Below are 15,280 nucleotides of genomic sequence, written 5' to 3' on the forward strand. Positions count from 1 at the left end.
TCAACGTAATATGAGCTTCAACACTAACATTCATTAACATGCTTTCACCTATGCCAAATATCATGCAAGCAGTGCTTTTTCAGCACCTGTGCCTTCTCTGAAGCACTACATCATATACAAGTCTCAAAAGCCACAAAGAGATAGTTGAGGTCAGCACAGCAGACTTATCTACTGAACTGTACATGCCTCCAGCTCAAACTGGCTGGCACCCTGTGCCGAGAGTCCAGTAACTCGTGTGACCTGCCTGAGTTCTGCACTGGATCCAGTCCTCACTGCCCAGCCAACGTTTACCTGCACGACGGACACTCTTGCCACAACGTCGACGGCTATTGCTACAACGGCATCTGCCAGACTCACGAGCAGCAGTGCATCACCCTGTGGGGACCAGGTGAAGCAAACGCTGCAAAAGCTGTTGGTTTATGGTCAGACTGAATGATTCCTCACCAGATCTGGTGACTTCTTGCCTTTGTTTGCAGGAGCTAAACCTGCTCCTGAGATCTGCTTCGAGAGAGTCAACTCTGCAGGGGATCCTTATGGAAATTGTGGGAAGGACTCGAAAGGTTCCTTTGCCAAATGTGATGCAAGGTAGGATTCTGTTGCTGCACTGATTTAGAGAGAAAATGCTGTGCAGAGCACAATGAAACTCCTCTAAGTTGCATCTTTTGCAATCCTCGGTTTGCTGTGAAAGACGCAGTATTCAAACATGGTGCGAAATTGCCATCTTAGAAAGATAACATTAAATGACTCTAGTAATTTTATTCTGACTTGTAATTAGAGTTGTACCGAAACCGATACCAGTATCAGCCGGGGCGGCGATACCGCGCTAAAATGGTGGTATCGGTATCGGCGAGTACCAACAAATAGGTCACAGATACCATTTTGATGTTTGTATGTCACTTGAACACAGCCTTCTTTCTCCCGACACTCACTAGTTCTACTGGATTCACTTTGTATTAGTCTTTTTCCTGCTTTAATAAGGTAGCAGCTTGACAAAGCCATGATAGCAATTATTTTACATCTAAGTAGTATGCTGTTCTTCATATATACACACACACATAAATTTCAAAGTAATGGTATTGGTATCGGCCGATACTGCACAGCCAGGTATCGTATCGGGGCCAAAAAATGGCATCGGCGCAACACTACTTGTAATCAAACTCTTAAACTACTCTCGCATTTGTCTGTAATCCAGCTCTGTTAAATGACCTGATTTCACAAGACATAGCCTTCCTTCTCGGCACACTTCCATCTGTCTTTATGGCTACGTATCTTTGTGCCTTATTACATGTTGCTGTGCATTCATGTAGGGATGCCAAGTGTGGTAAAATCCAGTGCCAGGGTGGAGCCAACAGACCGGTGATCGGTACAAACGCTGTCTCCATTGAAACCAACATCCCACTGCAGGAAGGAGGGCGCATTCTGTGTCGTGGGACACACGTTTACCTGGGTGATGACATGCCAGACCCTGGACTTGTTCTTGCAGGAACAAAGTGTGGCGACAACATGGTGAGCATTGCATATATTAGAAAAAGTTAGAGATTAACCAGTCAATTAGCCCTAGATAATAATCTCCTAATTCTTCTGTGATTAGCTCTAATCGACAGGCTAAATACAAATAATTCTAATGTTTTTCGTTTCCTACTTACTAACACTGTGAACATGGACACTTTTTAAGAGAGTTTAATTAAAAGACAAAATCAGCTATTATCTCTATGACACTAATGTCTATCTGCTCAGTGATTCAATGGCAACGAAAAGAACAGCGGCATAGAAAACATAAAGTTTTGATTTGACCTTACCATTCATTTGACACTGCAGCATACACAGTTTGATCACCAGTATAGCCAGATTCCCAGCAGTGCTTTGGACTTGTCTTAAATTTTACCGCGTGATCACCACATCCTTCACATATTTATATCCAAGCACGTACGTGCCAATACTACAGAGCTGATGCAGCTGCAGCTCAAACGCTTGAAACTGAAAGTGAAACTGACAGCTTGGCCTACTTTCTGATAAATCCTGCCTAAAAAATATCTAATCTTATAAGGGAACTCAGAGAAGGTTGAAATTTCATTCCCACAGGATCGATTAATCCTTAAATATATAGAAAGATAAAACTAGTGGTGAACATCCTTGTAAAAGTAGTGTATCGTGCCCTGATGCACAAGAGGAAATTCAGCCCACCCTCCATCCTGTAAAACTATATATCCCGTAGTTTTATTTTTTTCATTTTCCTAATAATGAATATATGATATATGTTTAACCCAAATCAGAAAAAAAGGCTTAATAAACTAAAACTTTCTCAAGAACTACCATTATTGTTCAATAAATAATCTTGAATGAGTAACCATCCTTTTCAGTGGTTAGAATAATTGTTTAATTCTAACCATTTGCTTTTTTTGACTTTACTGCCCCATTTATAAAAAAGAAAGAAAAAAAGGCCACATTCATTGCTGCAGAGCATTTTAGTTTGATACTGACCAGGAAAAGCCCGATCAGGGTATCTATCTCTATTATCTTCAGTGGAGTGTTTGTAGTGCTAAGTCACTGTTATAAAGAACAATATGTGTACTGATAAAGTATTTATTTAAGTACTGAAGAGGGTTGAGAGGAGACAAAAACATCTAATGAAGTCAACTCCTGAGTGATTTCTGTTATTTATTTGTACACTTTGTGCTCTTGACTGAACCAGCTCCACAAAGGAATCAGTTATTTTATTAGATATGCCTCTCAACCTTTTCTTCAAAGCCACGGGCCTTGGAACAAATCTATTTACCTCTTAATTGACTTCACAAGAGAACTTACTTGTTCTCTCCCTCTGAGTACATATGACATACAGCTCCAAACCCCCCACAGCTTAGAGTTTGGCTTGTAAAAGGTCTTTGTAATTAAATATTGAATGAACATTTAACAGTTAGAGTTTGAAAATGATTAGTTTGTAAGAAAAGGTTATTCAAATGTTGAGTTGACATAATAATAATCTCACGGAAACTGCACACGTTTTTACATTTAGGTGCTGAAGTGTCAGACACTGAAAAGTAAGAAATATGAGTGGAATGATTAAGTTTAAAAGTGTAATTATGCTCATTAAAGAACCAAGTGACAGCGTTTCATAATCCTTCATGTCTTTTTCATTCATCCAAGTGCTCTCATAGTTGCCGTTCAACAGCTTTTGTACGTCTTGGAGCTTTCTATGCACAAAATGGCCATCAGGCAGGCCAGCTTGTCTCCTGGCTACCGACTCCTAGGTCGTGAATTCACACAACTCATTATCTGGAAATTTTAATATCCTGAAGGTGTGTATTTGACGTCTTTGTTCTTTTAGAAAGGTTTTTGCGTTTTTCATACCAATCAGAGCATTAAGCTGGCGCTACAAAGCCTGCAGTTTTGTAACAATTTGAGGGAAAAAAAAAGCTGAACACCGCTCACCTTGATTTCGGTCTTATTTTCAATATAAAAGCAACCGGCAGCCTTTTCTTTCATTTTTCTTTGTTCTTAAAGATTCCTTCCAACTGTGAATCAATTTTATTAGTTCACATTGCATCTGACATACACTTCGGTAACAATTCAGCAGATCTTTGATACCCACGGCCCTTGAACTATTATTCTTTTTTTGTAACATTGAGCAAACACTGAGTTCAATGTATTCCTTTGGGACTTTATGGGACAGACCAACACAAAGTACTTCCTCACAATAACATGAAAGCAAAACGGTTTTTAAAATAATACGTAAAAATCTCAAAAGTGTTGCAAGCAACCATATTCAGTCTCACCGAGTCTATTACACTCTCCAGAATCGCATGTGCTGCAATATGCAGGCAAGTCCTTTGGGGGACTTTTCTATCAGCTTCACAATCTAGAGACAGAAATTTTTGCCCGGTCTTGACTGCAAAATGCTTCAGGTGAAATTGGATGCAGGGCATCCGTACATGCTAATTTGTAAGCATTGCCATAGAATCGTCTGAAAATGCTTTGTTCTACCATTCTATAGCAGCTCTGGCATTACGTTTATCATCTCTGTCTTCCTGGAAGGTGAACCTCCCTGCAGTCAAAAGCTTTTTGCAGGTTTACTTCTGTATTTAGCTCCATTCTTCTCATCCCTAACCAGCTTCCCTGTCTCTGTTGAACATAAGCTTTCCATAGCATGATGCCGCCACCACAGTCTTTCACCGTTAGGATGGTGTGTTCATTTATCTCCACACATTTGTGATCTTTTCTATGTAGTTTAAAAAGTAACACTTTGCTCTGACCTGAACGACTTCTTCCATAAGTTTGCTCTGTCCCCTACATGACTTGTGGCAAACTACTGAAATGGCCAAGCTGTATTCCTGCCATCATTCCGTACATGCCAGGTTTGTGGACGAAACAAGTAATCAGGGCTTCCCCTACAAAATGGACTATTCCTGGTTCTTGGTAGTGTGCGCGCGCTACAGGCAGAGGGGGGTGTGAAGTGAAGCACGGGGAGCATTGAGTCACTACTGCCGCGTCGCCATAATCTGCATCGATGAGCTAATAAAAGCTAGCGTGTTGGCTATTTTGACCAGGAAGTGATCTCCTGGTTGGGACCTTAATCTGCGTTTTATGTCTCTCTCAAACATTGACGCATTTAAAATAAACAGACGATGCTTAGCCTGGCTAGGGGCCAGTTAAGCCTGGTGGCACGTTATGGTAGGTTTACATCTGCAGCCATACTCTTCCCTAATTGAACAATGCTCCATATGATCTTCAAACCTTAGGGAGCTGTTTCATAAACTATCTTTTAAATTTCTCTACAACTTAATGTCTGACCTGTATTCTGTGTTTCTTGGTCTTCAGGATGCTGTAGGTTTGCTAAGGTTCTCTAACTTCATAGAGAACAGCTGTGAGTAGTAGGGTTAAGTCACACCCAGGTGTGTCAGGAACAGAAGATCAGAGAACCCGATATTCAAGCCGGACACGGACTTGCTCTTTAAAGGTTTATTTTAAAAATAAAAAGAATTGAACAGAAACAGACGTGGTGAAGCAAACGTCCAGATTGGAGCAGGCTGCTCACAGCAGGAGGTAACAGGCAGGAGAGGGTAGACAAGAACAAAAAGGCTGGGCAGGATTCATGGTCAGAGCAGTCCAAGGTCATGTCCAGAATCACAGAGCCGATGAGGTGTCCAGCAAGAGCAAGGCAAACAGGGAAAATCCAAAACTTCAGGCAAGGTCAAAAACAGGCATGAAAAATTAGGGGAAGCTTTGTTGCAGACTGAAATAAACATGAATGGAGCTTCATAGAAATACCAGGACAGAATCTGAGTGAGAACATAAACACAAAACTCCAAGGACTAATGAATGGAAGAATTAACTAAAAGGCAAAAAGTAAAGAAATGCAGTAATGAGGAAAAACATATATCAACTCTAAAACATGAAAAAGTGAACCTTATGGCAAATCCCTGACAGCAAAACTAATAACTGAATATGGCAAGGCCTATAGAACAAAGGACAAGAAGAACATGAATCTAAATCAGACACCTCCAAATCATGGCAAGGTGGGCTCTATTTACTTATGAAGTGCACCCTTTTGTTTTGTTTTGTTTTTATTTAGGGGTGTCAGAGTAAAGAGCTCTGAACACAAATGCACACTTTATTTTTCTTGTAAAAAAATGTCTTTGTTTATTCAAAAGCATTGAAATTTGGAGTTCTGGCATCACCAAATGTGAAGCAGTTCTAGGGGTTTGAATACTTCTGCAAGGCAATGAAATTACATTTTAATGAATTTTGGATTTTACTGATTTTTTTAATGACGCAAAACTTGAAATAAGCAGGAACATGTTTCTGCTATCTTTGTAAAAAAAATCTAATTTTACTACTTTATAGTACAATTGTCCATACCTACAACATACTAGCCTGACCAGCCAGCCTGACTTACGCCCTGTGTATTCAATGCACAGCTTAATATGCCGTGTTCACGGCGTAAGTCAGTCTGGCTGGCCAGGCTAACAACATTCATGTGCAACATGGGGGGAAACATTTCGTCTTCATTGAATTTCCAGTCTAGTTCCTCTGAAAATGTTTAATGATGCTTTTCTCTTTTATAGGTGTGTTTGAACCGGCAGTGTCAGAATGTCAGTGTCTTTGGCGTGCTCGAGTGCTCCGGGAAATGCAATGGACGAGGGGTGAGTGCAAAGTACCTTTTAGGCCTGCGTTTAGTGTTAAATTATGCAATGTAGCGGTGTTGCAAGCCTGTGGGGCACTGTGTATTTATCTGTGCCTTCACATTTGTGAAAGAGATGCACAATCAGGTAAGCTCCCTCTTTACATTGTAAATAATAAAACAGTAGCAGTGTATTTCCAATGCAGTGAGCTCAATCAGTCTTCATTGTTCCATGGATGTTGGATTGGTCCAATTTAAACACATTGTTTAATGTTATCTTAAAGTGTTAGTCTTTTTTTAACTGCACAAAAAGAGAGAGCAGTAACAGCAATTCATTTGTCGTACAGTATATCTCTCCATTTCTCTGAAATGATCACCTTTATATCGCTCAGCATCTCTTCTCAATAATTCAGCAAAGGATGCTTTTATGTTTTATTTACTCTGTTGTTTAGTGACTTAGTTGCAGCATCCACCACAGGCTATTCTGGTCCACAGCAACCACTGATCTTCATTGCCAATTAAGTCAAGAGGGCATGTGCAGTAAGAAATCAAAGCTTTCATCTTATCGGTTCCCTTGTGTCATTCATTGGGCTTTTCTACATCATAAAAGCCAGTCAATAAGAAACTGGTATTCACTGCAAAAGATAAAGGAATAAAGTGGTTAGGTGTGTCTTACCTCTGGCAGGAGTAGATGCAAAAATAAACTGACAAACCCCTCACTCAGTGTTGGGTTGACCCGGGTAGGATGTGTTTCTCTAAATTCTAACTTTTTCTTGAAATTACTTTTAGAACCTTGATTGAAACCATTTTGGTTTCTTATCAACATGGGTAAAAAAATAAAAATATTTCGAAAACAAGAACAGCTACATATAACTAAATAAATTCAGTGAACGTGTGCTGTCTTGAAGAAGCATGCAGCCTGTTCATTAAGTTGTGCTCCTAAGTGAGTGCCATCTTACCTTTATAATAAATAACCTTTTCATAAAAAAATACATTTGATAATATTAATAACTTATTTCACTCTCATCAACATGTAAATTACATTAAATGTCTTTAGAATGTGTGCTAGTTTTAGCGGAAAGAGTTCTCCAACAAATCAAATTTGCTTCAGCGCTTGCTCATGTTGTCTTATAGCCGTGTTTCTCTTCAAGCAAGCATACAATAAACCCCCCTCCAAGTGCCTCTTAACCCGATCACCTAGTGGATGTGGTTTATGCCTGGAGGCAAGGGAGGCACTCAGGCTGTTCATCTGTGCTAAATGTAAATACTCTACATCTGCACTGCTGCGTCCTTCCTTCATTCTCCCTCATACTGGCAGCTGCATTTTAATACCTCACTGGACAACCAACCCTCTTGGATAAAATGTTTGGGCCAGAACCCTGAGGCTGTGCCGGATGGGCTCTTTCACACAACTTTTACAGTGTCTTGCAAAAGTGATCTACTCATTTTCATTGAATGTGTTACCGTTTTGTCACACCACAATCAAAACCTCCAACACTGGGATTTCTTCAGTTTGGACAACATAAAGTAGTGCATACTTGTGACGCTTAAGGAAAAACATACGTGCTTTTCAACATTTTTGCAGATAAAATTATTCTAAACGTGTGGGGTGGGTATTTACTCCACCTCATTTACATGTGTCCCTGGTCCAAGACACGAGAATCTAATGGCAGAATTTCATCCTCGGTGTAGAGTCAGTTTATGCAAAGCCTTGTTAAAGTGTAACCCACCCCGATGTAAAGGCATAACCCTGCCCCCAGACACATGTTGAAAAATGCCACATTTATTTAAAAGGCGGTTCCAAGATACATTGATGAGCGGTGAGCGTTTTAAGCAGTGCTCTTTACTGTCAGGATGAGGGAAAGGCAAGGCAAGGCAAGGCAAATTTATTTATATAGCACAATTCAGTACAAGACAATACAAAGTGCTTTACATGATTAAGATATACCAAAATAATAAAATGTAGATAGAAAAAGGAAAGTGACCCATTGAAACATGGAGTGACCGGGGCGACAGCTGGTGGTTTTGCCACATAACAGTTTTTTAAGGTGAAGAATCCTCCCCCCCCCCAAACGTAAGACTATGGTGACGAAAGCCGTTTTTAAATGACAAATATTCCAGAACTAGACAAGTTCACATAAAAATGTAAAAATTTGCACAGTAACATTAAAGTAGCACCCTTAATACAGTTTATCTGCAAAAAAAAGTTGATTTTGGCTTTAATTATTCATTTCATATTAGCTGAAGCAGAGACGCATGTAAAAGATGTGGGACAACAAGTCTCAAAGACTGGGCTTTGCGACCTCTGATCTAAACATTTCCTTTGTAGCTCCATATTTTTAGAGGTATTGTCCTCCGCTTCAGTCTGGAGTCTTTTGCAGAACCTAACATATTTCTTCCCAGGATTACCTTAGATTTTTCTCTATCCATCATCAACTTTACCAGCTTCCCTGTCCCTGCTGAAGGGAATCATCCCAAAAGCTTCACATGTGTTCAGGGGAATGTGATGCGTTAGTTTTCCGGCACACACAACATGAGATTAGTTAATTAATGCCAGATTTGTGCATTTCTTTCTTTTCAAAAGCATTCTGAAGATCGTGGCTTGTTTTCCATCCCCCACACAATTATGCCCTACTTTATGTTGGTTTATCACTATCACATACAAGTACCAATAATATACATTGAGGAGTGTGACTCTAAAGGGATACATTTTAGAAATGTCATGATGGTAACATAATGACGATAAAGATTTTTTATTGATTATTCTTGATAAATTACCATCAAGTTCAAGGGGCATGAAAACCTTTGTAAGGCACGGTAACTATTATAAGGCATATTTGATTTTATTTTCATTACTGCAAGGCAAACTAAATGACTCAGCGTGTTGTAGACTAAAGATCTATCTTTCTTGCAGGTGTGCAACAACAAGAAGAACTGCCACTGTGAAGCACAGTGGGCTCCTCCTTTCTGTGAGAAACCAGGCTTTGGTGGGAGCATTGACAGTGGGCCAATGAGGCTGGCAGGTAGAGTGGGCAATCTAATCTCTAACTTTGCTCATTTCTGCATAAAGTGAAAATGAGGGTTGGTAAAAAAAAAATAAAATAAAAAAAATAAAAAAAATATATATATATATATACATACATACATACATACATACATATATATATATATATATATATATATATATATATACATACATACATACATACATATATATATATATATATATATATATATATATATATATATATATATATATATATATATATATATATATAAACACAGTATATACTGTATTTTATAGCTCTTGTGTCCATTATTTAGCTGTAACAGTCTTATTTCCTGTCATTGTTCCGTGCTGTAGATGTGCGTGTGTGTGTATTAATGTGCGTGTTGTCGTATATGGCATCAGCCGACAGTGTGCTCATCACTGTGGCCATCTTGGTCACCCTGGTTAGCCTGCTGGTCGCCGCCGTCATCGTCTTTCTGAAGAGGAAAGCTCTGCTGCGTCTTTTCATCAGCAACAAGAAAAGCACGTTGGAGAAACTCAGGTAACGCGTCTTTTGGAAAAATGAAACATCCCGTACCAACTTTCTTTATAAAGCACTTTAAAACAACCACAGCTGAAACAAAGTGCTTCACATAACTGCATACTAAAAAGATACATTAAAAGAAAAAAAAAACATATGCTAATATGACTAAAGCATGAAAAACAATTAAACCAATTAAAGCAAATATGGTCTAAGTCTCACTGGGGTTGAAAGCCAAAAAATAAAAGAGGGTTTTAAGAAGAGTTTTAAAAGCAGATGATGAAGATTGAGTAGCAACAGTAGACAAAGTCACATCTCCTTTGAGTTTCCTCCTAGACTTTGGCACCTGCTGAAGCTGCTATTCAGCTAACCTGAGGAACCGAGAAGGTAAATGGTGATGAAGACTCTCAGGGAAGTACAGCGGTGCACGATCATTTAAAGATTTAGAAGCAAAAATAAGAGTTTTAAAATGGACTCTAAAAGGCACAAGCAGGCAGTGGAATGAGGCCAGAACCAGGGTGATATGTTCTGTTTTATTAGTAGCAGTTAGGACGTTCAGCAGCGTTTTGAACCAGCTGCAGTCGAGAGAACAAAGACTGACTCACTCCACCATAAAGTCCATTACAGTAATTTAAGCATGATGAAATAAAAGCATGAATCACTGTTTCAAAGAGCTGCTTGGAAAGAAAAATTTCCATTTTTGCCAACCGCCTTAAATGATAAGAGTAGGACCGTGCAACTGCCTTAATTTGGCTGTCCAATTTAAAATCACTGTCTGACTTAAAACCCAAATTGATAACAGTTGGTCTAAAATATGCTGTCAGGGGTCCTAAATCAACAGTGGTGGACTCACAGGGGCTACGTGGTCCAAGCACTTTCATATTCTTTTTTTTTTTATTCAAGTTTAGGGCCAGCCAAGCCATAAAATACATTAAACCAAAGGAAGAGTAAAGAGCAAATAAAAGTAAATAAGGCATTAATTCCAAGTCCTCCGTCTATTCCCCGCATTAATTTGTACTAAATGAAATATAGAAATATAGACCAGCTACAAGATGAAGCAGATGAAAAGGAGATGGCCAAACACTTACCAAGCCTTCTATAGGGTCACAAGTTTTTTTCAAATGTGCAGTAAAACGATACAACTCCTTTATGGCTTGAATTAGTCAAATATAGATCTCCTTTATCCTTCTAATGCATTTGATGAAAAATATCTAAATTTTTTTGGTTATCTTGACATTAATTACTTATTGTCAAAAGGCAGTAAGTTTGACAATAAATAAATAACCCCCCTTTGGACTTTATACAATGTGATCTAACATTAGCTGCATTAAAGTGTCCATGACAACAAATTTCATTTTTTTTAATGTTTTGGAGTGTGATGATCCGTTGTGTACTGTGTATCATGTTAATGTCAAAAGTGAATACCAAAGAACTTGCTCAGTGGCGATAGACTTTGTCGCTTTGCTCAAAAAACGGTCAGATCTGAAAGCGAGAATTCATATTCTCCAATCCAAGCGCACCATCAGCCTTCCCCCTCCCCTTCCCCTCCTTTGCATCTCCCAAATGTATTGCCTTATAGACCATAAATAGCATTTAAGATGCAACATTGTTATACATAGGTCCAGTGATTTAAGGACTGGTGTGATACTCTAGTAACTCTCACATCATTATTTTGGATGATGCAAAGCTGCTTGATCATCTTTAACACAATTTAAACCTTTAAAGGCATCATTGCAATAATCTAACCTACTGGGGAAAAAAATAATAAACTGTCTGTTTTGGCAGAGATCCCTTTATTCTGCTGATCTTTTTAGATTGTAGTAGGGTAGTTTAATAAGAGATTTCATGTGGGAAATGTCCAAAAATTGTTAAAATTCAGGTCTGAGTCCAAGATAGCGCTGAGGTTCTTGACTTGCTCCGTGGTCTTTAGCCTTGTCATGTCTAGTTGAGTGCCGCTTTCTTCTACTTATCCATTTTTGGGACCAAAAACAATTACATCTGTCTTTTCTGCATGAAGCTGAAAGAAGTTCTGACTCATCTACTTGTGGATCTTTTGAACACTTTGAGGGACAGTTGAGGATGTTTCCCTAGTGGTGGAACAGAAATATAAAGTTGCATGTCATCAGCATAGATATTGTAAGAGATGTAGTTCTCAATAGTGCCAGGGGGATAATGAAAATGTTGAATAGAAGTGACCCAAGAGCGCAGCCTTGAGGAACCATATATCTTTGATCTTTGTTTGCTCTGATGTAGAAACATTTGATTAACTGTGTGAAATGCAGAGGAAATCCAGTAAAACCAAGAAAGAAGTTTTTGATGCAGATGTATATCATGTGAAACCTCTTCCAATTCAGCCTGATCAGACTGTCCTGGAACTTCTTATTAGTAATTCATAACCCATAGTTTCCATAGGGTATAAATATGAAATGCCACAGAATCAGATTTGCCTTATTTGCCTTTGAAAATCGCTTAGTCAGGCGAGCACATTATTGAAGTAAGGAAGAGGTGTTGATCTTCAGTGTCAGACCTACTCGCTTCGACTTCAGACGTTACACATTACTGATACGGACATAGTCCTACGCATATAATGTGCATCTGTTAGAAAGTGGATGTACTCCTACATTTTCATGGAAATTGGGAAAGCACAAACATTTTTTTCCTCTGCACTGAAACTACAAAAGGTCATTTTTCAGTTTTCTTTGAGGTCACATTAAACAACTAAATGTGACAAGCACTGATCATAAAAGCAGAAAAATGCGGAAGGTTTCCTGATAGAGACAGACGTTCAGGATCCAACAGAAAATGCAGGAATTCCAAACCCCCCCTATTCTTGCATCAAAGCATATATGTCCCTGTGTTTTCTCTGATTTTTACAAAAAAAATCAAAAATCAAAAAAGAAATGTCATCAAAACATATCTTAAATGTAATAATAATAATAATGTTAAAGTCGATTTGCTGTCCTCATAGATCTGTGGAGGCAACCAGACCAACCAGCCCCATCAGGACTGAGTCCAGGTACAAACCCACGCCACGACGCAAGCCCCCACCAAAACCTTCTGCTGCCAATATTTATAAGGTGAGTCACTTGCTCCGTATATTTAACAAATTACTGAATCTGATTGTGTGAGCGCTCACATTTCTTATTTTGTAATAACTTTTTGTTAGAGCTCTTCAATAACCTGCAGCTAAAACTCATTTCTGAGTCAACATGTATCCAGGCCTGCTGATAAAATAAGATCACAGCAAGCTGGAGAATTGATTCAGCCTCACCATTTTTCAGAAAGGTGGAAATATTAATTACAGGGCTGTTGTTGACAGGACATGGCCAAACTGTAATTGAGAGATTGTGCCGCTGAAAATGAGATGTAGGACGTTGAAATCCGAACCCCTTTAATGTTAGCGGTTTCTTTTTCCTGCAAGGGGACCATAGTTGATTGATTTGGGCAGTGGAAGAAAATAAGGTTTGATTTGTTTGCTGAAAATGATAAGTGCAGAGGGAGATTACCTGTTGTTGTGTTTGTGCCTCAAAAGAAAGGAGTGGACATTTATATGCATGAGTGTGCGTTGATCTGATATGAGTTTGCTCTCGCCTCTGTCTGCAACCACTGAAAATAAAACTTCTATCCAGCATCATAATCTAGTGTAGAAGTTCATCCAGTTTATCTTTTTTATAGCTCGCCAGCGTGAATCTCTGAAACAGCCTGTCCGTTCTTATTATTGTGACATTTGCAGCCAGTCGCAGATGTCAGCCTGCATCACAGCAGAGCGCTTTGAATACATCTCCACTGCTGCAATGTGTTTTTGTGCATTTTTTGTCCAGCAGCCAAATCCTTTCTGGTCATTTAATGTGCTTGTTGGTAAGCTCTGGACTGAAAAAAAAATACCAGCTGGTCAGGACATTTGGCCAGACTCTGACTTTTACATGTCCAGAAAGTAATATTCAGGTTTTATGTGTGAGCCTGACATCAGCATTACACACAGATTACACAGCGTTAATGGCAGCAATAGCTCTTTCAGTGGTCTCCTCCAGGGGGGAAAAAAACACAGCTAAACAGAAACACTGAGCTGGGAGTAGCTTCTATGACAAATAAAGAAAATACACAGCCAGTGGCAGCAAAAACTCTGTTTGAGGCTCTGTTCAGGAAAAAAAAAAACTGCTAAATAAAGAAAGCCTGAAGTTCGTTGAACTTTCTATGTGAAATAAAATAACAAATGCACAGAGTTACTGTAAGCATTAGCTCTGTCAAGGGCTTCCTAGCACTGAGCAAGGGGTACTTTCTATGGGAAATAAAACATGATGAATGAAGAGTTAATGGCAGCAATAACTCTGTCAACTGACAGAATGTAGAAACCCTAAGCCAGGGGTACTTTCTATGTCACCAGGTTAAAAATCATATTAGGCAGTCTGTAAGATGTGAAATGCCACATGTATGTTTCACTTTATTTTGTATTTTACGTTATTTCTTTAGGTAAAGGGGGCAGTTAACAAAAGATTATTCTTTCTGCTCCCTTTCATTCAGGACTTTAGAATGATTGTTTTTATGTTTAATTATATTGTTTGAGCACAATGAATGAAATAAATTAATTAAATAAATAAACTGTAGTTGCGCTGTGCGTGTTTATGCTGGTGCTTTGCTAAAAAGTAAGCTTAACTTTTGCAAATGCTGATAATCACTGCTTTTCTTTCTCCTTTTAGCCGTCTTTCTTGAGTGCAGAGCCTCTTCTCCCTCCTCACAACTTCCACTCCCACAGCCTGCGCAGGCTGCCTCTCTACCAGCCCCTGCACATCAGCCAGCCCATGCCCGTGTCACTGAGCGTGGGCCAGCCAACACTGCCTCCTCTGGCGACCCACAACCACCGAGTCCTGCCCACCCACTCATCGGTCTCACCACCTCCCGTGCCGCCTTTTCTCAGCCTGCCGCGCAAGCAGTCGTTGTACAGAGTGGAGCAGGTACGTTTGAGTTAGGGTTTGATATCAGCTATGTGAATTACTCTGATCTTCTCTCAGGGTTCCTATGTGGTCTGGAAAGCTCTGGAGCGTAACCGTTCTCCAGGTCTGTTAAAAATAAAACAGTGTGAAAGAACAGGTGTATTTCCATTTCAATTATGTAAACACTGCATAAATCCATCCATTCGTCCATCCATCATTATGTTTAAGCCCTAAAATAGGCCATACTAAATGTCCCTTTTCCAGTGTAGATGTGTTTTTCTGAGGATGTTTGGTTTTTAGGGACACTGTGACATCTCAGATTTTATTCAGCGGCTAAACCAGCAGCTCTCCGAGCCTTTAAAATAAAAACAAAGCAGACTAAATCACAACTCATTTAAATCTTAAAACGGAGTAGTTTCTGTCTGAATCAGTCTTTGATTGATTGATTGGTTGATTGGTTGATTGGTTTGGGGACCCTGTCTGCTAAGGAAGAACGGCAAAAGGTGCTGTTCAACAACAGATAAAAAGTCCCAATCTTTTATATCAATAATGTGGATTTCTTCTTTATAGCAAGGCAGTCAAAAGTAGCCGGTCAACGGCGGTAAATCGCCGTCTATAGCAGCTCTTGCCACCGCCTATATTTCCCCGATTATACATCCCAAAAATCACCTTTGACTCTGTCTTCACTGAGAGCAACATTA

The 15,280-nt window shown here is 39.3% G+C and overlaps 1 protein-coding gene across 3 annotated transcripts in view; it reads left to right on the top strand.

Annotated features, from left to right (window-relative positions):
- The window catches only part of adam12 (ADAM metallopeptidase domain 12), a 133,708-nt gene that overhangs the window by 105,220 nt on the left and 13,208 nt on the right, over window positions 1–15,280 (top strand). For 2 of the 3 annotated variants that reach the window (XM_036126436.1, XM_036126438.1), the window contains 8 exons: window positions 193–388; window positions 477–585; window positions 1,308–1,506; window positions 6,063–6,140; window positions 9,033–9,141; window positions 9,483–9,669; window positions 12,617–12,725; window positions 14,346–14,600. In XM_036126436.1, coding sequence (XP_035982329.1) covers window positions 193–388; window positions 477–585; window positions 1,308–1,506; window positions 6,063–6,140; window positions 9,033–9,141; window positions 9,483–9,669; window positions 12,617–12,725; window positions 14,346–14,600 — 1,242 coding nt within the window. The remainder of the gene's footprint in view (window positions 1–192; window positions 389–476; window positions 586–1,307; window positions 1,507–6,062; window positions 6,141–9,032; window positions 9,142–9,482; window positions 9,670–12,616; window positions 12,726–14,345; window positions 14,601–15,280) is intronic. The other variant, XM_036126437.1, reaches the window with a different exon arrangement.

The sequence above is a fragment of the Fundulus heteroclitus genome, chromosome 22 (assembly GCF_011125445.2).
Source record: "Fundulus heteroclitus isolate FHET01 chromosome 22, MU-UCD_Fhet_4.1, whole genome shotgun sequence".
Taxonomy (NCBI): Eukaryota; Metazoa; Chordata; class Actinopteri; order Cyprinodontiformes; family Fundulidae; genus Fundulus; species Fundulus heteroclitus.